Raw genomic sequence first — 25,724 nt, 5'->3', positions numbered from 1 at the left:
AAGTTACCCTCAAAATTAGCAGTTTAAAACAAGAAACACTTCTTATCTCATAGATTTTGGAAGCAGTTTAGTTGGGTGGTTCTAGCTCTTATGAGGTTGCCTTCAAACTTTTACAAGCCTGCTGTTACCTCAGAGCTCCACTTCTGAGCTCACTCTTGTGGTTGATGGCAGGTCTCAGTTCTTCACTGGCTCTTGGCCTGAAGCCTCCATTCCTTGCCCTTTGGGTCTGTCTATGGGCTGTGGAGGGGGGTGCTTTTTTTCCTATCCTCTGGAGTCATTGTTTGGGGGCCTGTGAATTAAACTGACAAAAGACCTGAAAGAAAAACAAAATTTATTCATATGCATATGCGAGTTCATGAAAGAAGTAGCTTGCTAAGAGATTAAAATTGGGGGTTTATATACCTAACTTAATAGAGGAAAGGAGTGGGGAAGGAAAGAGTGCTACAGGAAGAACAAAAGGGTTTCTTTGAGAAAGGCAAATGGGTTTTTAGGGGAAAAATGGTGAATAAGAAAGTTTATAATAATGTTTATTTATGCTGGCATGAATGGTCTTTTTTGTCTTCCTCATGGCTGTAAATCTGCCCCCTATTCCCATCCAGAGGATTTAAGACAGTTTCACTTATTCTCCTTGGGAATGAAGCTTCTCTGAAGAGGGAGTTTATGGCAGCTTCACTCCCAGAAGTTTCTGCTTTTAGTCGGATAAGGGAAGCTCAGAGGAGGCTTCATTCTGCATCTGTTGAATCTCAAATGTCTTCAGCTTAAAAATAATCATACTAACTCTGGGATTCCAAGTGGGTCCCTACAGCTGCCTGAGTGTCTTCACCACATGGCAGCCAGCTTCGCCACAGAGCAAGTGATCCGAGAGAGAGTAGTTACTCCCAAGATATCCAGGATGGAAGCAGTAGTTTTTTATAATCTAATCTTAAAAATGACATACAATCACATTTGCCATATTCTGTTTGTTGGAAGTGAGATACAAATCTAGCCTTCACTGAAGGGGGGAGGGAAATTAAGTTCCACTTCTTGAAGGGGGTGGGGGAGAGTGTCAGAGAATTTGTGGACTTGTCATATTTTTAAAATCACCAGATGGCTATGTATGTATGTAAAAAAAATTTTTTTTTTTTTTTTTGGTTATTTTGATAGTGTCTTGGGAGGAAAAGGACTCATATTGGATCTCTATATTTCACTGTATAAGTGTACCATAATTTATTTGACAAATTCTGTGTGGTTAGAAATTTAGATTATTCTGAAAATTTTGCCTTTATAACAGTACTATGATAGTGTTATTCTAGATAACTTTTTCATATGTGTAATTATTCATCTGATAGTTCATTATAATTATTGTTATATTCTGTATGCTGTAGACTATGTTTATGGGACTATACATAAATCTTTTTTAAAGTAAAAAACTTTCAGTGTATTACATGTTTTTGTAGCATTTTTTGTAGAGATATTTTAAGGATTGTGTTCTGAGCTAAGTATATTTTAATGATTTATTGAACAGATTCATACCTGAAAGTATTTTTTCCTGTCCCATTTGGTTTAGTTTTGGCATTTTTATGACTTCACTAGATGGCAGCAGAGGACCATTTAATTCAGCTTGCTTTTGTAAAGCAGTAGAAGAACTTAAAATATTAGCTTGGGATTATTAAGAATTTAGTAAGGATTAGGGGGTTCACGTATACAAGGATATTGAGAACATAGTAGTTTCGATAACATTGACATGTTCTTTTCTGCATTGCATCTAAATTATATTTGTAGTTGACTATAGAGTGTCATTTTGGAAGTATTTTTGTAAATAAGATTAAACCATGTTAAAATCCCTGAAACTATTTTGTCTGCTTCAGAAGACTACAGTGTTTGTATTTAGGAATCCCAGAGTGATATGAAGATTTTCTTTTATTCCATGTGGGCTTTTTGCTCTTAGTTGTTTGTGTTGGGAGCAAAGGAGTCTAATAGAAAAACTTACGCTGGAAGATAGCTCCTTTATTTATTTTAGATGGTGAAATTTATGGTCCGAGGATAGAAAAGTCATTTGACTTGTATGTGGTATGTGAAGAATAGTGATTTTGACATATGTGCTTTAATTATATTTAGGAAGAAATTTCTATGACCGTATTTTTTTTCCTTTAAAAATTGTATATAGTATTTTTACTTTCTTGGGGAACTATATTCAGTTTTTGCATGTTTCTGGTAATTTGGTTTCCAAAAGTTTGCATTAGTATCTGTGAACTAAAGAAATTGAAAATAAGTAATTCTGACAGCTCTTTTTAAAATTGTGAAGTCTGATTTGGAGATTTTATAGGCAACCCATCCTAGTACACAGCATTTCTGGCTCTTAGCCCAGCTCTAATGTTATTGGTGTTGCTGATATTTTTGCTGGCAGGTGAGCTTTCTTGGACAAATTTTATTTCAGTAACACTTTGGAATTTAGAAAATTTAATTTTTCAAATACTTCTGCATGGGCAGAGAACCAAATTTTATCTCCATGAATTATTTGGAATGGCATTTAAGCCCTTTAAGTCTTGTATTAGCCTGATGATATAACTTGTGGCTGGAGGTACAGAATACAGTATGTACTATAACAAATAAAATTGCTACTCAAATTATAACTTCAGGCAACTGCACAGTGAATCTCCTCTGTGATCTGGCCTTGGTAGTTGCCTTAATATTATGGGTCTATATTATATTTATTTTTGTTGCCTCAGTAGTATTTAGCTTCTTATATTTAGTATTTAGCTGTTCAGATTGGTGCATCTAGAATATCTCCTGATACTTTTATGTGAACATGAACAGAGACTAGTGGAAACCAGTTAATTTCTAATAGTGTGATCCATTAAGCATTATTTACTAATAAATGGAGAAATTAAAAATAATTTAGAACTGGTGCACTTAGATATAATTTTACTTACTACATTTTCTCTATGTGCATGTCTTTCCTAAAAATACTTAATTGTGCTGTTAGCCCATTTGTAAATTTAAAATTAATATTTGAGGATCTTTATGGTAAAGTATAATATGTGTGTTAAAAATAAATCATTACAGATTAGGTCTTTCTGTTTTGCTAAAATAAATAACAAATATTCATTGTTCTAGTAGAAATAATATGAAAATAAAAAGAAGATGTTGCTTGCTTTAAAGATAATTTCTAATTTTTGACATATTTTAAATGATAGCTGTTCTGACTATATACTTGGAACTACCAAATAAAATATTTAAATGTGTGGCCACTTTCAGTGGCAAAGTTTTGAGAGGAAAATTAGTTTGTACATATTTAAAAAAAAGAAAATTTAAGACCTGGTCATGGGGTGCCTGGCTGGCTCAGTCAGTAGAGCTTGTGACTCTTGAGCTTGGGCATGTGAGTTTGAGCCTCATGTTGGTTGCAGAGATGACTTAAAAATACCATCTTAAAAAAAAAAACCTGAAAACCTGGTTCATGCCTTTAAATGGATCAAACTCTAATTGCTCTGTTAACATGGGAATACATGGGAATACATTGCACAATATGAAATGCAATTGCATGTAAATGGCATGGCATGGGAACATAGGGTTCTTAGAAGGAGGATGACTACTGAAGGTTGAGTAATATGGGCAAGAGAAGGGAAACAGCCTGAGCTGGTCAGTGCTGACTAATAATTGGTGATAAATCCAGAATTTATTTAACTTCTGGTCACTGGGGAGGTAGGTGCTTAGATTAAAGGAAGAGAATTGTTAGTCGTGGTGCCTGGGTTAAATCTTTCGTTTATGTTTTTAAATATGTCAGAGTTTTAATGTTTGCTAAGCCTTGAATCTCTGATTTAAATTTTGCATTAATGTCAACTCCTACTTCTTGAATTATTCTTAGGAATTCGTAAGGTAGGGGATCCTTTATCTCCTTTATCTCAGTCTTCTTGAAGTTTAAGGCCATTTGAAATTGCTGAGTCAGTTGGTTAGCCCGGTGGCTTTTGAGGGACTTAAAAGAGCTGTGTTTGAAATACAGTGGTAAGAGTATTTTCTTTCTCTCTCTCTCTCTCTTTTTTTTTTTTTTTTTTTAGAGAATATTTTCCATAGTGATTTAGAAGGCAGGGAAATGAACATTTGCTGTGGAAGGGGAAGCAGACTAAACTTTGGTGAGTGAAAGAGTATAAGAAAGTGAGTGGTGTCACAGCTGACATTACCAAGATATCCCCAAGGGGTTACCCTGCAGAGGGTCCTGGAAGACCCTATAGTAATTAGCCCCTCCTCAGTCATTCCCTCAACATTTTATTTCCTATTTTTAGTTATCATTCAAGGGCTATTAGGTAAACTTTTTTTGGGACTCAGTGAAAGCTTTTACTAAAAGTAGATTATATTAGCATTAATTCAGTTAGTCTAGATAATATAGTGAGTTTCAAAAGTTGCATAATATAAAATGTGAAAACTAGAGTACTGTGATTGGGATTAACTTGTCATTTGCATAGTCTTTTTCTTTTTCTTTCATAGTCCTCTTTGTTCCTTTTACTTGAGTTAGTATTAAGAATATTTCTATAACTAATAAGAGAGGAAAAAATCTACTCGAATGTAACTTTTGGACAAGCGGTTTTGTGAAAGTTCCTTTTTTCCATGTTTTAAAAAAATTTTAATTTTTTTGTTTGATTTTATCTGCTTGGCTCTTTTTTTAATTCAGTTAGTCAACATATAGTACATTGTTAGTTTTTGATATAACGTTCAGTGATTCATTAGTTGTGTATAGTTAGTGCTTATTACATCATGTGCCTGCCTTAATGTCCATCAACTAGTTATCCCATCCCTGACCCACCTCCCTTTCCTCAATCCTCAGATTTTTTTCCTGGACTCTCATGGTTTGTCTCCCTCTCTGGTTTCTTCCTATTCAGTTTTCCTTCCCTGTTCCAAGGATCCTCTGCACTATTCCTTATATTCCACATATGAGTGAAACCATATGATAATTGTCTTTCTCTACTTGACTTATTTGACTTAGTATAATACCCTTTAGTTCCATCCATGGCAATGCAAATGGTAGGTATTCATCCTTTCTGATGGCTGAATAATATTCCATTATATACATGAACCACATCTTCTTTATTCATTCATGTGTTGAAGGACATTTTGGCTCCTTCTATAGTTTGGTTGTTTTGTACACTGCTGCTATGAACATTGGATACATGTGCTCCTTCTTTTCACTACATCTGTATCTTTGGGGTAAACATCCAGTAGTACGATTGCTGGGTCATTGGGTAGCTCTATTTTTAACTTCCTGAGGAACCTCCATACTGTTTTCCAGAGTGTCTATACCAGCTTGCATTCCCATCAACAGTGTAAGAGGGTTCCCTATTCTCCACATCTTTGCCAACGTTTGCTGTTTCCTCTCTTATTAATTTTAGCCATTCTAACTGGTGTAAGGTGGTATCTCATTATGGGTTTTTTTTTATTTTGTTTTGTTTTGTTTTTGATTGGCAAGAACTTTAATTATAGGACATAGGATATAGGGTGTTGGAAGGGACAGGAACTGGAGGGGAGGACTGGCTCCCCCACCTCAGTTCTGTGGCCAAACCTCTGTATGACTGTGCCTCGGTTTCAGACACCTCTGCCATGTCAGTTTTCTTAAAGGCCACCCCTGCTGCCCACCTAGGGCCAGCCCAGGCAGCACTGAGGGCCAAGGGGCTCACAGATGTCTGGTGTGTCCTTCATCTGCTGGGCCTTCACCTTGCAGGGCTGGCTCTCTGGCCCAGAAATTCCAGGGGCACTAAGAATGGGTTCAGGGGCAGACCCCAGCTGCTTGCCAAGCAGACCTTGGTTCACTGGGACGGGCATTCTCTGGAGCATGGGGTGCGGCCTGGCTGGCCTCTTTTTGCCCCTGGGAGCTTGTCCTGGCATCTTCAGCTCTGGGTGCCAGGACCTCCGTGGCTGGGTCTGGCTGAGGGACTCTCAGGTGCTTGTACATATCTGACATGTGTTTAGCCGGAGCATCACAAGGCAGGCGGAGCAGCTCCTCGGGAAGTGCCATGAACAGCTCAAGAACCACCACTGCCTCAACTGTAGTCTCGTTGTGGTTTTGATTTGAGGTTCCCGGATGGCAAGTGATGTGGAGGATTTTTACATGTGTCTGTTAGCCATTTGTATGTCTTCTTTGGAAAAGTGTCTGTTCATGTCTTCTGCCCATTTCACAACAAAGGAAAGAACCAGAGACAGTGTTCTCTGCTGTAGAGCTAATTGATAGGGATATAAGTAAGATATCAGAGATGGAAATTCAGGATAACAATTATAAAGTTAATAGCTAGACTTGAAAAAAGCATAAATGACAATATAGAATCTCTAAGGGGGGAAGTGAGATCTAGTAAGGCCAAACTTAAAAATGCTATGAATGAGATGCAGTCTAAATTGGATGCTGTAATAGCAAGGGTCAGTGAGGTAGAAGAGAGAATAAGTCATCTAGAGGACAGGCTGATGGAAAGAAAGGAAGTTGAGGAAAAGAGAGAAGGATAACTAATAGCCCATGAAGAAAGGCTTTGAGAATTTAATTACTCCTTGAAGTGAACAATGTCAGATTTATCCGGATCCTAGAGAGGGTGGGGAGAGAGAGAGAGGGCTAGAAGGTATATTTGAGCAAATCGTGGCTGAGAACTTCCTTAATTTTGTGAAGGAAGCAAGCATTCATGTCCAGGAGGCAGAGAAATCCCAAAAATCAACAAAAAGTCTCCCCAAATCAATAAAGATGGCTAGGGAGGGGAGGTTTCTTACATATGGAGGGAGGAACATCAGAATAACATCAGAACTATCCATAGAGATCTGGCAAGCCAAAAAGGGCTGGCAAGACATTTTCAGGGTACTAAATGAGAAGAACATGCAGCCAAGAATACTTTATCCAGCAAGGCTACCACTCAGAATGGAAAGAGAGATAAAGAGCTTCCAGGACAGACAGAAACTGAAAGAATATGTGACTGCCAACCCAGCCCTGCAAGATCTATTAAGGGGATTCTGTAAGTGAAGAGAGACCCTAAGAGCGAAATAGACCAGAAAGTAACAGAGACAATCTACAGAGGTGCAGGGACTTTACAGGCAATATAGTGGCACTAAATTCATATCTTTCAATAGTTACTCTGAATGTAATTGGGCTGAATGCTCCAACCAAAAGACAGGGCATTAGATTGGATAAAAAAGCAAGAACCAGCCATATGCTCCACACTGAAAGTGAGGGGGTGGAGACCCATTTACCACACTCATGGAACTCAAAAGAGAGCTAGGGTAGCAATTATTATAATTAGACAAATTAGATTTTAAAACAAGGACTATAGTAAGAGATGTAGAGGGACACTGTATCATACTTAAAGGGTCTATCCAACAAGAAGATCTAACAATTGTAAATATCTATGTCCCCAGCGTGGGAGCGGGCAATAATATAAACCAATTAATAAACAATAGTAGGGGACTTTAACACCCCACTCACAGCAGTGAACTGGTCATCCAAGGAGAAGATCAACAAGGAAACAAGGGCTTTGAATGACACACTGTTTGGCTTTTCTATTTTTGTTTGCAATTTGAGTGTTAAGGGTGGTTAGAATTTGTTTAACCCAGCATTTTACATCATTTATTGTGCATATGAATCACCTGGGGATCTTGTTAAAATGTAAATTCTGATTAGGTAAGTCTGGGGTGAGGCCCAAGATTCTGCCTCTCGAAGGAGTTCCCAGGCAATGCCTGTGCTGCTAGTCTAAGGACATGTTAAGTAGCAGGACTCTAATCCTTTTTTTCAGGATGTTCAACAATCTATACCTAATTATCAGTTGGTGAGCTTTTATTTTTTAATATGACAAAAAAAATATTTGTTAGTGTAGGAAATATTTTAAAAACTTCTAATTAAATGGCAGCTCATTTTTAATAAGTAGCTAACTTTCTTCATATTAAATCTTTAAGATGTGTCATAGATTTTGTCTTCTAACTGTATTGCTTTTGAGGATTTGAAGAAATTGATTTTTTTCAGCTGTGTTTGTGTCCACTTATTGTTTTGGAGTGCTTACATTTTGTACTTTAGGTGACCATTGAGAAACAAAATTAAGTGAATTTAGTAAGTATTAAAAATACCTATATTAAATTCTAATCTAGTTTTTGAGGTAGAAGCTTCTTGCTATAGAAGTGTAAATCACGTTTCTGTTTATGTAAAGTGACTATTATTGTGTACTTTATTTTTAGACATACATGAACTGGAGGAGGTAATACAAGATAAGATGGACGTGTCTGTATAAATACTTTTTGTTTTTACTTGCATTTACTTGCATTTGAATCCAACCTGGTTTTTCTTACGCCTTAAGTGCTATAAGGATTGTTGCAGGCCTGGAGGTGGGGTAAATGTGTATGTGTGCTATCATATGTGCACCTGCTACTTGGGGGAAGTGGGATGATGTAAGAACCCTTCCACCCTTTTAAGATTCCATAATTTTCCACTTCTTTATAGTTTGGTGGAAAGGAGGAGGGAACATACTCTAGTCCACTGAAGTGGCAGTTAGCAAGATGCATATTGCTGGTCCTGATTTGATAGTTTTTTCACTAGTTGAAAGTTATGCTTTGATATTCTACCTGTTGGATTTACCTAAACTCTGTTAATTAGTTGATTTTGTAAACTTGTACATAGCAGGGGACTTTGTCAGTCAGCTCTTATTTTATAATAATTATGTTTTTTGGTGAGGGGCATTGGTAAGGGACATATGAACCTCAGTAGGTTTAATTATAACTTAATTTATGCTGTTACTAATTTTTGTTTTAATGAGCTAGATTATAGAATCAAACATGATTTTTCTATTTTATACAATAGCTTTTGGAGTTATTGTATATTTATATGTACCATTATTGTCAGTAAATCTTATGAGACTGTTTAAATACAGTGGAGTATTTTAGGCTCTGGTTTGTTTTTATCATTCTGTTGTTTTCGAAAACAAGTTCCTAGACAGATTGAGAGATCCACCTGATTCAGGATTTTAATTTGAGTTCTTGCGCACTCAAGTAGTATACCTTCTGATTTTATAAAACTGGGTGACACCTATTCATGAAAAAATGAATTAAGTAACTATTGTAGTTGCTGTCAGCCTTTGTGTAAATATGCTGATAAGCTTGAGTTTGTGGGCTGTGGGTAACCTATATTTATTTATTTTACATTTCAGAGTTTGTGCATTTATTCATTTCTCACTTCTCTCCTTAGAAGGATTGTCTTTCTTCCTGTCTACAAAGTTTTTAAACTAATCTTTTCTGTCCTATCCAAGGTTTGTTTTGTCAATAACCTCAATTCTTTTTTGGATTCTATAAAATACTAGTTGCAGCATTAATAATAATAATACCCAGCTTTAGGTACTATATTTCCTTAGACATAATAATAATAGCTGACATTTTAAAAAAAAGATTTTATTTATTTATTTTAGAGAGAGAGCATGCAAGCTGGGGAAGGGACAGAGGGAAATGGAGAGAAAGAATTTTAAGCAGAGTTCACACTGAGGGCAGAGCCCAACGTGGGACTGATCTCACAACCCTGAGATTATGACCTGAGCTGAAACCAAGAGTTGGATGCTTAATTGACTGGGTCACCTAGGTGCCCCAGTAGCTGACATTTTATTACCATGTGCCAAGCACTGTTCTTAACCCTTTATGTGGTAACTTGCTTAATTCTCTTCTTTCTTTCTTTCTTTCTTCTTCATCTTTTTTTTTTTTTTTAAGGATTTTATTTATTTATTTGAGAGAAAAAGAAAGAGTGTATGCACGAGTGGTATGGGGAGGGGCAGAGGGAGAGGGACAAGAGGACTCCTTGTTGAGCAGACTCTGATGTGGGGCTCAGTCCCAGGACCCAGGGATCATGACCTGAGCTAAAGGCAGATGCTTAACCAACTAAGCCACCCAGGCACCCTAGTTCTTTCTTTTTTTTTTAAATGATTTTTATTGGGGCGCTTGGGTGGCTCAGTGGGTTAAAGCCTCTGCCTTCGGCTCGGGTTGTGATCTCAGGGTCCTGGAATCGAGCCCCGCATCGGGCTCTCTGCTCAGCGGGGAGCCTGTTTCCCTCTCTCTATCTCTGCCTGCCTCTGTGCCTACTTGTGATCTCTCTCTGTAAAAAAAAAAAAAAAAAAAAAAAAGAAGAAGTAAAATGATTTTTATTGTGGCAAAATATATATAACATAAAATTTACCATCTTAACCATTTTTAAAATCAGTGGTATTAAATACATTCATAATGTGCAAACATCACTACCTTTCCTCTCTAGAACTCTTTTCATTATGCAAAACTAAAATTCTATATCCATTAAATGATAGTTTTCCACTCCCCTCTTCCCCCAGCTCCTAGCAACCACCATTCTACTTTCTGTTTCTCTGACTTTTATCCCTCTAGGTGGATTCCACTCTAAGTGGAGTCATGTGTTATTTTGTCTCTTTGTGATTGACATATATCCTTAGCATAATGTCCTTGAAGTTTATTTATATCGTACCGTATATCAGAATTTCCTTTATAAAGGCTAAATAATATTCCAGTGTATACCACATTTTCATATCCATTCATCTGTAAATGGACACTTGGGTTGCTTATACAATTAAGCATTTGTGAATAATCCTGCCATGAAATGAACATAGGTGTACTACCTCATTTAATTCTTTCAAGTACCTTGAGAGGTAGACACTTTTTTTTTTTTTTTAAGATTTTATTTATTTATTTGACAGAGATCACAAGTAGGCAGAGAGGCTGGCGAGAGAGGAGGAAGCAGGCTCCCAAGGAGCAGAGAGCCCTATGCGGGGCTTGATCCCAGGACTCTGGGATCATGACCTAAGCTGAAGGCAGAGGCTTTAACCCACTGAGCCACCCAGGCGCCCCGAGATGTAGACACTTTTGTTGAGGGAATTGAGTCTTAGAGCAGTCAAGTGATTTGTGCAAAATCACAGAGCTAAGAAGTTTGTCTTGGATGAATGTTCTTAACTACCATAGTAAACTTCCATGTATTTTAGGATAAGGTGGTGTAGTAGTTCAATACATAGGCTTAGAAACAGGTATGCGCAAATTTCTGAGCAGTACAAGATGGCAAAACCAGAAAGGGATAAAGAAGTTGCAAATCTGAAGTTTAAGCATATGCTTAGGAGTTGGACAGTTAGAATCATTACTTGACGAGATTTTTGTTTCTAATCTGTCTGCCTATTCTTTTTTCTTTTTTTTTGCCTTTATTTTATTTTTTTTAAATTTTTTAATTTATTTTCAGCGTAACAGTATTCATTGTTTTTGCACCACACCCAGTGCTCCATGCAATCCGTGCCCTCTCTAATACCCACCACCTGGTTCCCCCAACCTCCCACCCCCTGCCCCTTCAAAACCCTCAGATTGTTTTTCTGTTTTTTTTAGGGATCTAGATAGCAAAGCACTGTTCAGTCTGGTAAAACAGGCTTCCCAAAGCCCATGATGATAGCATTTGTACCATTGACATATTAAACAAAGTAAGCAGTTTAAATTATATTTTTAACTGTTGGGTGCAATAAATTTGCTCTATATCTTATTATACACTTGGTTATTTGTATTACATATCATTAATCCTGTGGAATGGGAGGGAGGAATTTCAAAACTGACACTGGGCCTTAGACCTTGCCCAACTTTTATAGTGTTGATTTTTAAGCTTTACACAATACTCTGAATCTTGCTGGTTGAAGGGGGTGTCTTGAAACAGAAATATCTGTATTTGAAAATTATTAATATCTGTTAATAGAAATAAGCACACATATTTTAATGAGAAATTTTGGAGAATCTGTGATTTTTTTTTTTTTTAATGGTAGATACTATCAGGTCTTCACGATTTACTTGAGATGAATTACCTTAATTAAAAAAAAAAGTTAGAGTCATTTGATGATTTTTCCATAGACTAAGTTTTACCAAGTACCATGCTTAAACAAAAGAAGATAGATGAACAGAACATAGTAGAAAATTTGCTGTATAAGCAACATATAAAACAAAGATGGCTATGGTTAGGTAGAAGACATTTAAATGTTGGGAAGTTGCCTAAATGTTCAGTGGCATGCTTCTGGCTTGCCATTTAATGTACAATTAACATTCTAAGATCAAAGTCTGGTTAGGCAATTTGACAATTAAATTGGTGGGGAAGTGAATGGGCTTTGCAATTTAAAATTAAATAATACATGTCTGTTTAATTACTGTTGTGTGTATGTAAGTGATCACTTAATAGAATGAAGCTGTGGACTTAAAGTGAATTTAAGACCACAAAACCTTAATCATATCTGTTTCGTGACCTTAAATTGATGTGATAGGATTTTAAAAAGAACTAATTCTTTTTTTTTTAATTTTTTTTTTAAAGATTTATTTATTTATTTATTTGACAGATCACAAGCAGGCAGAGAGGCAGGCAGAGAGAGAGAGAGAGAGAGGGAAGCAGGCTCCCCGCTGAGCAAGTAGCCCGATGCGGGGCCTGATCCCAGGACCCTGAGACCATGACCTGAGCCAAAAGCAGAGGCTTTAACCCACTGAGCCGAGCCACCCAGGCGCCCAGAACTAATTCTTTTAAAGAAGACTGCTGTGCTTGTCACATCAATAAATCAAAATAAAATTACTTGTTGGGTTAGAATCTTTTGTAATGCTAAATGAAAATTTTGATAGGTTTTGGGGTGCCTGGATGGCTCAGTGGTTTAGCATCTTTCTTCAGCTCCAGTCCTGATCCTGGGGTCCTGGGATTGAGCATTGCATTGGTTCCCTGCTCAGCGGGAAGTCTGCTTCTACCTCACCCTCTGCCCCTGTTTGTGTTCCCTCTCTCTCTGTGTCTCTCTCCATCAAATAAACAAATAAAATCTTAAAAAAATTTTTTGATGGTTTTTGATGAAGAGAATATGTTAGCACTGTATCTTCATTTCAGTGACTGTTAACAGTAATCAGAAATTTTAAAAAGTTAGGTGGTGGTGGTGGTATTACTATATGTATGTGTTATCTTTAATTTGTTAATGTGAAAATAAGAATGATCTTAATGTGAATTTTTTGATTTCTGGAAGATGAAATAAAGGAAAGCTGTACTTGTCTTTCAAATAGTTTTTCTTTTCAAGGGTTGAAATGTTATTTTGTCACATAAGCAGGTAAATAGCCATTAGTTTGAATGTGAAGTTCCTGTGTAGGATTACATTGTTTTATCATCACATATTGTTCCTTTTGTGAAGGTGATGCAAGCAGGGATTCTGAAACTCATCAGAAGTCTTTCTCTGAGATTCCTGAACTAACTTTGGCAGACTTTAGGCTGTGTTTCTGTAGAATTCTAGTCTAAATGGTGGTTGGGTTGCCAACCAAGGCTATAAAGTTTGCTTAATTCCTAAGGTACCTTCATTACTGTATTTTAGCTGTGAAAAATGATAAAAGGTACTGTTCCAACACTGGTAACTAACCAGACTATAATTGGAACAAATGCAAGAAGCTTATAAAAAACACTATTTTGACTAGTTAAAAAGTTCTGTTGGGGAAAACTGATTTGCTTTCTACAGGATGAGGAGTAGAGTGAGAGTATGATGGAGATTGTGAAGGGGACTCTGTGACACTGATTATTTTGTGTAGGTGGATTAAAATCTTAACAACTTTTAAATTTTGCCTGATACAGATGTGTCACTAGCCTTGATCAGAGTTTTCTTAGGTTCATTAATGGAACCATAAGTACATGAGGTGAGAAAGAGGAAAATGTCTTTTATTTAAATTTTTTTTGTAAAATGTAATATAATTTTTTTTAGGAGTTGAAAGAAAGAGAAAAAATTGGGCTAAAGGAGACATGGATATACTTTGCAAAAGAGATTACCATAGATAAAATTTACTGAGTGGTGAGCTAGTGAGCGAAAAAGGCAAAATGTGCGTTAGCCCCCATGGGGGAAGGAAGAAAGCTGGTGTTTGGCAAGTCAGCTATTCTTGTATTGTTTTTAGAATAAGATGTGACAGGTGTTGGTTGGTCGGGGGCAGAGGCTGACCACTGGCTGTCATGTCAGGCAGGTTTATAATTGTATCTGTGGAAGTGGCTCGACACTGAATTTTCTATGTAAGAAATTTTAGTATAACTGAATTTTTTCTGTATAGTTTTATAAACTTGAGAGTTAGGTTTCAGGTACTTGTGTGGCAATTCTTTTCGTAATAGAGAGGAGAAGGAATATAGTTGGTATAGAGGTTTGGCCCTGAGTTCTTATGAGAGAAAAGATACAAAGAGAAAGTAAGCTCTGGACTTAATGTTATACACTTATCTCTGTTAAAGGACAGGAAATAGACAGCATATCCCTTGGCATGAAATTATTATATAAAGAGCTAGCTAGTATCATGTAAACCTTGATATTAAGAGTATGTTGGGGAACATAATAGTGAGGTTACATCATAGACACGTTTAAATTGCTTGAAGTTATGTGTTATATAGCGGGCAAAAAAGGAAAAAAAAAAGCACCAGCATATCTATTAGCATTACATTGACTGTAGGCAGTAGAAATTAACTTTGGCTAATTTAAGGAAAGAATACTTAGAAGCAGGGGCGCCTGGATGGCTCAGTGGGTTAAGCCTCTGCCTTTGGCTCAGGTCATGATCTCAGGGTCCTGGGATTGAGCCCTACATCGGGCTTTCTGCTCAGCAGGGAGCCTGCTCCCCACCCCCCACCCCCCGCCTGTTGCTCTGCCTACTTGTGATCTCTTTCTCTCTGTCAAATAAACAAATAAAATCTAAAAAAAAAAAAAAATACTTAGAACAAGTCTGGGAAAATGGATAGGAATCAGGGCAGCCAGGTATGAAGGACCAGAGCCAAGACCAGGCACAGGAATACTTTGAGTAGGAAGCCACTGCTGACACTTGCTGACAGTGCTGTTGCTCTGAATAATTTTTCAGCTATTCCAGGAGAGGCCCTCTGACTTTCAATATGGAAATGAAAATTTCCGTATCCATATTTAAAACGATATCTGTATTTTTGGCCAATCCAAATCGTTACTCCTTCCTCCTTAAATGCTTCATGGCTCAGTAAATAAGGTACACCCAGTTACTTATGCCAGATGGGAAGTCATCCTTGACTTCTAGTCTTTCAGCCCCATATCTAATCAATAGCATATTGTTCTCTCAATCTGCCTCTTTTTTTTTTTTTTGTATTATTTATTTATTTTTTTTGTATGTATTGTTTGCTTCAGGGGTACAGGTCTGTGAATCATCAGTCTTACACAATTCACAGCACTCACCGTAGCACATACCCTCCCCAATGTCCATAACCCAGCCACCTTATCTCTGGTACCCCCCAGCAACCCTCAGTTTGTTTCCTGGGATTAAGAGTCTTTTATGGTTTATCTCCCTCCCCGGTCCCATCTTTCATTTTTTCCCCTCCCTTACCCCCTCAGCCCCCCGCCCTGCCTCTCAAATTCTTCCTATCAGAGATACCATATGATAATTGTCTTTTTCTGATTGGCTTATTTCGCTTAGCATAATACCCTCTAGTTCTATCCACATTGCTGCAAATGGCAAGATTTCATTTTTTGATGGCTGCATAGTATTCCATTGTGTATAGATACCGCATCTTCTTTATTCATTCATTTGTTGGTGGACATCTGTTGGAGGTTTTTTCCATAGTTTGGCTATTGTGGACATTGCTGCTATAAACATTGGGTTGCAGGTGCCCCTTTGGATTACTACATTTGTATCTTTGGGTTAAGTACCTAGTAGTGCAGTTGCTGGGTCAGGGTAGATTTATTTTCAACTTTTTGAGGGACCTCCATTCTGTTTTCCAGAATGGCTGCACCAGCTTGCATTCCCACCAACAATCTAAGAGGGTTCCCCTTTCTCCACATCCTCGCCAACACTTGTCACTTCCTGACTTGTTAATTTTAGTCATTCTGACTGATGTGAGGTGGTATCTCACTGTGGTTTTGATTTGTATTTCCCTGCTGGCGAGTTGTCAATCTGCCTCTTAAATACCTTGAGTTTATCCAGTTATTTCTAAGTCATCTTTGCAGCTTGCAGTCCCATTGGTATAGGACAGAAGCTTCATAATATCTCTGGTCTACACATTGGTTCCTGCCCTGTAGGACTCTACATTATGTGGCAGTGAACTTTAAAAAATATGGGTCAGATTATGCTTCAGTGGTCTGCCTTTTATTTACCTGTCATTTCTCAGCTCTGGTTGACCGTTTTAAACCATGATGGCAGACTGGGGCTCTGCAAACTGCATTTCTCCATTGCCAGCTTGCTTCCTATTGGGTTTTACCACTGCGACCCGTGGGGAACATTTGGGAGGTAAGAGAAAGGACTTCTGTTTCTAGTTTCTTCATACCTCCAGCAGCCAACGATAACCATCGCTTCATTCTCCAGCTTCTTTTGGCACTCCCAGCGCCAGCCTTGCTGCTCCCTCTCCCAGGTACCAGTTTCTGGGCCCTGCACTCTAGGTAGATGGAGTGCCACTGCATTTCTTCCTCACCCACCCCCACTGGGCTGTGTCCCCTTAGCAGTTCGAGCACCCTCTTGCCTGTGCCTCGTCCATAGGTATTCAGACTTGAGTTGCAGGGCTCCTCTCCTTGGAGGCCAAGGTGTCAACCATGTGGTTCCAACTCCTTAGAGGTCTGAACACCAAACTCCATGGACTTCCTCCTCTCTTTCAGGCATAGCCCCATAATACCCTTCCTTCAGGCATCTAGTTTCTCATAACACACCTCTTCCATTTTGTTCCCCCAGCCCTTTGGTGGTGGTAGTACTTCTTGCAGTTATTAATCTCTTGATTCCCTTAGCCTTCCCTTTTTACCTTTTCAGCTTTTCAGTATCTGTGTAACCAGGTTCCTGTATTAAATCAGTCTTTGAGGGGCGCCTGGGTGGCTCAGTGGGTTAAGCCGCTGCCTTCGGCTCAGGTCATGATCTCGGAGTCCTGGGATCGAGCCCCGCATCGGGCTCTCTGCTCAGCAGGGAGCCTGCTTCCTCCTCTCTCTCTGCCTGCCTCTCTGCCTGCTTGTGATCTCTCTATCAAATAAATAAATAAAATCTTTAAATCAGTCTTTGAATTACCCATATGGTTTCTGTTTGTCTCATTCAAGAGGTTTTCCATTTTCTAGTAATAAAGTTGAAAAAAAGATTTTCATTAATTCCTAAGTTTGGAACTACTTCTCTAGTCTCAAGCCATGCCACACCCCCCCCCCTTCTTAGGGGTGGGTAGGGGCAGAGGAAAGAGAGAGAATCTTTTTTTTTTTTTTTAAAGATTTTATTTATTTATTTGAGGGAGAATGAGTGAGAGAGAGCATGAGAGAGGAGAAGGTCAGAGGGAGAAGCAGACTCCCCAAGGAACTGGGAGCCTGATGCTGGACTCGATCCTGGAAGTCCAGGATCATGACCCGAGCCGAAGGCAGCCGCTCAACCAACTGATCCACCCATGTGCCCAAGAGAGAGAATCTTAAGCAGGCTCTACACCCAGCGTGGAGCCCCACAACCTGATCTGAAATCAGGAGTTCGTTGCTTAATCAACTGAGCCACCCAGGCACCCTCCCTCTTTTTCTCTTTATGCTTCAGTATTCTGAATTTTTTTTTAGTTGTCAGAACACTTTTGTCTCAAAAGATAGTGCACCTGGTAGACTGTACCATGCTCTGATTATCAGCAGCCCCACCTACCTTTCCTTCACCCTCCCACCCCATAGCAGTTGGCTGGTTAACTCTCACATATGGCAGGCCGGAGGCAGTACGCTGTAGAGGTTGTAGAGATATGCTGTTGCCTAGATTTTAATATCAACTCTGTTGTTTTGCTGGCTTTATGATCTTAGGCAAGTTACTTAATACATGTTTCAGTTTCCTCACCTGGAAAATGGGAATGATTTACCTACATGATTGGGTTACTGTAAGGCTTAAAGATGTTACTGTAAAGTACTCTGAACACTGCTCTCTGTATAGTCATTGCTCAGTAACTGATAATAACCTGCTGTTATTATCAGCTGCATGAGAATCCTTCTGGGATACTTTTCTTGATCTCCACACTCTGACAGGTTCCACCTTTTGTATGCTCCTGTAGCGTCATGTCCTTCACCTTTTCCATATTTAACTATGCTTGAGGTTACTTGTTTAGTGTCTTGCCAGCATATAATGGTATATGGGACAGTTACTTTTTTTTAAAAGCATCTGGCTGCTTTCAGAGACTTTGGAGTGATGTGGAATATTTTTACCTTCCTTATCTTCTCTCCCTAGCACAAAAAACTCCTTATTTTTCATCGGTATCATATAATAAAAGAACACATGATTTGGAATAACTGGAGTTGAAACCAAAAAATCACATCCCACAAACTTTTGTTCCAAAGCCTGAAAATTTAAATGTGCAGAAGAATCCCTGAATACCAACTGCTAAATAATTTTTCTAGTATCTCTGCAGATGGAAGCTGTGTTTCCCACGAGCAGTCCTTTATATTGAATTCTATCTTCTAAAGCCTTTTTTTCCCTTGATTTTTTTAAATCTTTTTACAGTAGGGGCACCTGGGTTGCTCAGTTGGTCAAGAGTCTGTCTTTGGCTCAGGTCATGATACCAGGGTCCTAGAATCCAGCCCAACATCATGCTTCCTGCTCAGTGCTTCTCTCATTCCCTCTACCCTCCCTGCTGTTTGTGCTCACACTCTGTCTCTCAAATAAATAAAACCTTAAAAAAATGTTTACAGTAAGTGTACATAGTGTTTTCTTTAATATTCTACTTGAAGTAAAAAGCAAGGTTTGATAGTAAGATATATATATATGTATGTGTATATGACATACACATACATATATATATCTTACTATCAAACCTTGCTTTTTACTTACATACTTTCTTTTTACATATGTATATGAATGATATATGTCCTATATATAATGTGTTAAAGTATGAATATGAAATAAACAGTTATGGTAGGAAAAACAACTATGCCACGCCTTGTGATTGAATATTTATTCAGTTTCAGCATTATATTTAATTCTGAGCTTCTGAGCAGCCAGTGAAAAGGGAAATATAATTTTTGTCATCATATGAGCAGAAGAGCATTTCTTTTTTTGAATTTTAAAATGTATTAGCCTAATTCAGCTGTCCTAAAACTGTGAATGTGGAGCACTAATTCTGCTGAATACTAACAGGTATCAGGATTAAGTTTGAAGATAATGGGCTAAATAAGATAAACAGACTTTTTCTTTTTTCTTTTGTTAAAAGTTTTTTTATTTCAATTCCAGTGTAGTTAACATACAGTGTTATATTAGTCTCAGGTGTACAGTATAGTGATTCAACAGTTTTATACATTACTCAGTGTTCATCATGGTTAAGGGTACTCTTTATTTATTTATTTTTTAAAAAGATTTTATTTATTTATTTGAGAGAGAGAGAGATCACAAGTAGGCAGAGAGGCAGGAAGCGAGAGAGAGAGAGAGAGACAGACAGACAGACAGCGGGAAGCAGGCTCCCTGCCGAGCAGAGAGCCCGATGCAGGGCTCGATCCCAAGACCCTGGGGTCATGATCTGAGCCAAAAGCAGAGGCTTTAACCCACTAAGTCACCCAGGTGCCCCAAGTGTATTCTTTTATCCCCATCCCCTATTTCACCCATCCCTTCATCCACTTTCCCTCTGGCAACCATCCTTTTGTTCTCTATAGTTAAGAGTCTGTTTTTTGATTTATCTCTCTCACCCCCCTTTTTTTGTTTTGCTTTTTAAATTCCACATATGAATGAAATCATGATATATATCTTTCTCTGACAGACTTATTTCACTTAGCATTATATACTGTCTTGCTCCATCCAAGATGTTGCAAATGACAAGATTTCATTCTTTTTTTATGGCTGAATATTTTTCCAGTATATATATATATATATATATATATATATATATATATATACCACATCTTCTTTATCCATTCATGTTTCCGTGGACTCTTGGTCTGCTTCCATAATTTGGCTGTTGTAAGTAATGCTTCAGTAAACATTGGGGTACATGCATCCTTTAGGCTTAGGGTTTTGTATTCTTTGGGTAAATACCCAGTAGTGCCATTACTGGATTGTAGAGTAGTTTTATTTTTAATTTTTTGTGAAACATCAATACTGTTTTCTGGAGCAGTTGTACAGTTTGCATTCCCACCACCAGTGCAAGAGGATTCCTCTTTCTCCATATCCTTGCCAATGTTGTTTCTTGTGTTGTTTTAGCCATTCTGATAAAGTGTGAGGTGATATTTTATTGTAGTTTTGATTTGCATTTCCCTGATGATGAGTGATCTTGAGCACCTTTTTGTATGTCTGTTAGCCATTGTATATCTTGTTTGAAGAAATGTCTGTTCAAGTCTTCTGCCCATTTTTAAGTTGGATTATTTATTTTTTGGGTGTTGAATTGTGTAAGTTCTTTATATATCTTGGATATTAACCCTTTATCAGTTATGTCATTTGCAAATATCTTCTCCCATTCAGTAGGTTGTCTTTTAGTTTTGTTGATTGTTTCCTTCACTGTGAAGAAGCTTTATATTTTGATGCAGTCAAATAGTTTATTTTTGCTTTTTTCCCTTTGCCTCAGGAGACTTATCTAGAAAAATGTTGCTATGGCCAATGTTAGAGAAATTGCTGCCTATGCTCTCTTTTAAGGTTTTGATGATTTCCTGTCTCAGATTTAGGTCTCTTATTGATTTCAAATTTATTTTTGTGTATGGTGTAAGGAAGTGGTCCAGTTTCATTCTTTTGCATGTAGCTGTCCAGTTTTCCCAACACCTTTGTTGAAGAGACTATCACTGGTTGCATATTCTTGTCTCTTTTGTTATAAATTAATTGACCATATAATTGTGGGTTTGTTTCTGGGTTTTCTATTCTGTTCCATTGATCTATGTGTCTGTTTTTTGTGCCAGTACCATACTGTTTTGATTAGTGCAGCTTTGTACTATGACTGGAGGTCTGGAAGTGTGATGCCTCAAGGTTTGTTTTTCTTTTTTAAGATTGTTTTGGCTATTTGGGGTCCCCATACAAGTTTTAGGATTATTTGTTGTAGTTCTGTGAAAAATGACATGGTATTTTGCTAGGTGTAGTATTAAATCTGTAGTTTGCTTCTTTCATCAGTGTTTTAGAGTGTACTTACCAGTTCCAGTAGTTTTTTGGTGGAGTCTCTTGGGTTTTCTACAGAGTATCATGCCATCTGCAAATAATGAAAGTTTTACTTCTTTACTAATTTGGATGTCTTTTTGTTGTCATAAAGAAACTTCTTACATGTTTTCTCATAACCTTAAGTATTCTTAACATGTATCTTGACTTTCTAAGAGAAAGATAGTTTCCTTAATTCATTTTGCCATTAAATGCTTTTAAAGTAAATATTAAGCTTTGCAAAGTGCTGGCCTAAGTCAGTGTACAACTGGATGGATTATGTCTTCAGTAACATTTTTACAGAAGATATCACGATTGCTTTTTATTTGACCTTTCCTTATGTTGATTTAACTTTTCTTTGAAACACAATCCAGGGGAAAAACTTCTTCCAAGAAATCTAGATTCTCCCTATCCATCTGGAGTTGCTGCTTTTGAAAAGCACATGCGGGAATGCTTTAGGGGCTAAGTATTTCTGTTGTCTGCCTGTCTGCTGACCCAGCAGTAGGTCTAGGAGTCTCTCAGAGGCACAGTCATTCTAGACAGGCTGATTATATTTTTCCTAGTGTAACCTGACTCTCCAGGACCCACACCTACTAAGGCTACCACTGTTTGAATATGTAGCAAGGGCCTGAGCGCTCCACCTTCTCCCCAGGTACCTGCTGGGACTAATTATTTTGAAAACACTAGTAACAGCATGCTTCCAATTTAAACCCCAGATGTAAGCTCTTTTGGTCTTCTTTGCTGCTCTTCAGACTGTTTGTCACATACTTCTTGTACCTTAATCAGCTCTCCCATTTCTCCTCTCCTGGTCTAAACATGTCTATTTGCTCTTTAGAACACTTGTTTATGCCAAATAAATTATCCTCTGTTACATTAGCCTCTGCTTGTTAACTTCCATCTCTTCATTTAATGTTTCATTTAATATTTCTTCTACCCCCTGGCCTTAACTTGTCTGAGGTACATCTTTCAGTTGTTGCTTCTTTTTTTCTGAAATACCTTGTGGGCCCAAGGTTGGGCAAGACTGGTCAGTCTTCTCCATTTTCAGTGGTATATCCAGACTTTTATTCCTCCATTCTTTCAATTATCAGCAAGTAAGAACAACTTAAAGTAAAATTCCGTTCTTTTGGGTCTCACGCCTTTTAACTTTCTTACTCATTCCTGTCAATTTTCTCTCATTTGAAAATTTTGGTACCTGGTATCATCTTGTCACCCCCATTCCTGCCATTATTCATTTGGTAGCATAGCCTATTCATCTGTAATTTCCTCATCTTGAATCCATTTGGACTTTATTTTTATATGTACTCCGTGAAGTACAGCTCCATTCTTGGTGATCCACTGATGGGGAAGCAGTGACAGTAACTTGACCATTTGAGGGAATGATGCATTTTAAAGTATATAACCCTCCCCATAAATTGATTGGGTCTAAGAAGATAAGGGCTGATAAAAATTCTCAGGAATGTTTAAAATGTTTTATGTTTAATATGTTTAAAAAATTTTAATTTTATAGGAATGAATGAGAATTGTACTTGAAATGGTGATATCTGGCTATATTATAATCTTGATTCAAAGAGAGGGGTTAGCTCTTTTGCTAACTGTAGTGTGGTAGAAAGAGCATTGGATAATTTGAAGTCCAGCCATCTGCCAGTCGGTTACTTTCTCTTTTTTCCTACTGCAAAGTGGAGAGTAATAACTAATTCATGAAGTTGTTGGACTAATAAAATGCAGTAATTCCATATAAGTGTATGTGTGTTTTGTAAACATTGATGTTTAAGATCTAATAAAAATTAGAGAACTATTCTCTCCTAAGGTAGGTCATAAGATTGCACTTCAACATCACATTGTCTGCATAAAAAACTTTATCGATACCCTGTGTGTTTTTATAGGAAAATAAATTATTTTAAAAAAGTATTTGTTATTTGTGGTACTTTAATCTGAATGATAATTGTTGGGGTTAGGAGACTCCAGTGAACATTATTCTGTGTAGTTATTGTAAGTCTAAGGAAAAGTAATTTATTTTTTAGGATCCTTCACTTGAATTATACTATTAATATTATCTTTTTAATGTTTAATCTACAGGTATATGATGTTGATTGATGGCACAAATGAAGTTTTTATGATTGATAGAGATAATTCAGTGTTTCATGTTTCAAATCTGGAATTTCCATTTCGTAAAGATCTCCGTATACATTTATCAAATACTCTCTTGGATGGGGTAAGTCATATATATATATATATTTTTTTTTTAAGTTAGACACTGCTATTTTTCTTTTTCCTGCAAGTAAAAGAAATAATTTTTTTTTTTTCAGAGTAGGGAGGGTCAGAGGGGAAGGGAGACAAAGAATCTTAAGCAGGATCCAGTCAAGCGTGGGCTCCAAGTGGGGCCCAATTGCAAGCCTGAGATCATGACCCGAGCCGAAATCAGGAGTTGGACACTAAACCGACTAAAGGCTCCCCTAAATGTGTATTTTTATTAAGTCAATGGGAAACTTATAATCTACTTTTTTAAAGAATTTTCTGAGGTATAATTGATATATAAAGAAAATAATCCAGTTTCTTATTAGGATGTTAAATTTTATTTATCTCTTACCTTCACTTACTCTCACTTGATTATTGTCTTGGCTATGGGAATAAGTGAACAAAACTAAATCTTAATATTTTTTTGCTCCTTGTGGTTGAAAAAAAATAGTTCTTGTTGAAAAAGACTACTTTTATTTTATTCTTTTACTTGTCAATTGAATTTTAATTATATGATACAACATATCACATTTTCCCTTGGCTCTTCAGCTATATGAACTAATATAGTTCTGGTTTAAAGAGAATTATGCCTTTGACATCAACCACTATACTTTTACATTTGAATTTTAAAAGTTGGTAAGAATTTTCCATTTTTTTTTCTTTAAAGATTTTATTTATTTATTGGACATAGAGAGAGACAGCCAGAGAGGGAACATAAGCAGGGGGAATGGGAGAGGGAGAAGCAGGCTTCCTGCTGAGCAGGGAGCCTGATATAGGGCTTGATCTCAGGACTCTGGGATCATGACCTGAGTTGAAGGCAGATGCTTAATGACTTAGCCACCAGGCATCCCTGGATTTTCCCATTTCAGAAAATATATTTAATAATCATAAAATTACTTGATTAAAAATATTTTAACTTTCTCCCATATAAGCAGCTTTCTTCCCAATTCTGAGAATATCTGTTCATTGTAAATAAAAATTAAAATAATATAGAATATTAGGAAAAAGCTGGTGAAAATTACCAGAACTACTATTGGAGTAACTTATATTATCATTTTGATGAACATTATTCCAGACTTTTCTCTGTGACACAGTGTTCAATCTTACGTCTATTCCTGTGGAATGTAATATTCATATTAATAATAGAAACTTAGAACGTAGATTCTTTAGTGTAGTTGGGATCCTTTATAATCCAATAAGATTCTAAATAATCGTGGAACCTCTGCCTCTTTGAAAGTGAGTCCTCTGGTGAAATATGTATACACGTGTGTAGTTAAATATTTTGTATGAAAGAACCAAATGGTACATGTGTTTTGTAACTTGTCTTTTTCTCCTCATGTAGCAATTTGATTTGGATGTCTTTCTCACATAAATGTCTGAATGGTATAACATTGCATATGTAAACACCATAATTACTGGGGTATCCAAACTATCTTGACTGCGAAAATTGTAGTAGATGCTCTTTAAAAATATGACCCATCTCAATAACCCAACCTCAACCTAGTGAATGAGACTCTGCCAGGGACCAGAGTCATCTGTACTTTTAATAAGTGCCCAAATAATCAGCCAAGTTTAAGAAATAGTTCTGTAATTTTTTTGAGCAGTCCTCTTTTGGTGAACATTTTTTTTTTTAGGTTTTTATTTTTATTTTTTTTAATTGGAAGACACTTTTTAAATGCATATCCTTATACATTTTTCCTTTTACAATTGTGCAGTTTTTTTAAACATTAAATAATTTTTTAAAAATTTAGTTAATGTATAGTATATCATTGGTTTCAGAGGTACAGGTCTGTGATTCATCAGTCTTATATAATACCCAGTGGTCATTATATCACATGCCCTCCTTAGTGTCCATCACCCAGTTACTGCATCCCTCCTCCGCTCCCCCTTACAGGGATCCACAGTTTGTTTCCTATGACTAAGAGTCTCTTATGGTTTGCCTCCCTGTCTGGTTTTGTCTTGTTTTGTTTGTACTCTTCCCCTATGATCCTCTGTTTTGTTTCTTAAATTCCACATATCAGTGAGATGATATGATAATTGTCTTTCTCTGATTGACTTATTTTGCTTAGCTTAATACCCACTAGTTCCATCCACGTCATTGCAAATGGCAAGATTTCATTTTTTTTTGATAGCTGAGTAGTATTCCATTGTATATATATACCACATCTTCTTTATCTAGTCATCTGTTGATGGACATTTAGGCCCTTTCCATAGTTTGGCTATTGTGGACATTGTTGCTGTAAACACTGGGGTGCATGGTGTCCCTTTGGGTCACTACATTTTTATCTTTGGGGTAAATACCCCCAGTAGTGCGGTTGCTGGGATGTAGGGTGGCTCTATTTTCAATTTTTGGAGGAACCTCCATACCGTTTTCCAGAGCAGCTGCACCAGCTTGCATTCCCACCATCGGTGTAAGAGGGTTCCCCTTGCTTTGTGTCCTCACCAACATCTGTCATTTTCTGACTTGTTAATTTTAG

The 25,724-nt window shown here is 37.2% G+C and overlaps 1 protein-coding gene across 1 annotated transcript in view; it reads left to right on the top strand.

The window, feature by feature from the left end:
- The window catches only part of RNGTT (RNA guanylyltransferase and 5'-phosphatase), a 329,799-nt gene that overhangs the window by 63,770 nt on the left and 240,305 nt on the right, over positions 1–25,724 (top strand). The window contains exon 9 of the mRNA XM_032858093.1: positions 23,089–23,224. Coding sequence (XP_032713984.1) covers positions 23,089–23,224 — 136 coding nt within the window. The remainder of the gene's footprint in view (positions 1–23,088; positions 23,225–25,724) is intronic.

Source organism: Lontra canadensis, unplaced genomic scaffold (assembly GCF_010015895.1).
Source record: "Lontra canadensis isolate GAN:19392208 unplaced genomic scaffold, GSC_riverotter_1.0 scaffold14, whole genome shotgun sequence".
In the NCBI taxonomy this organism is placed as follows: Eukaryota; Metazoa; Chordata; class Mammalia; order Carnivora; family Mustelidae; genus Lontra; species Lontra canadensis.
The sequence above is the reverse complement of the archived record's forward strand: the minus strand, read 5'-3'. Positions and strand labels throughout refer to the sequence as shown.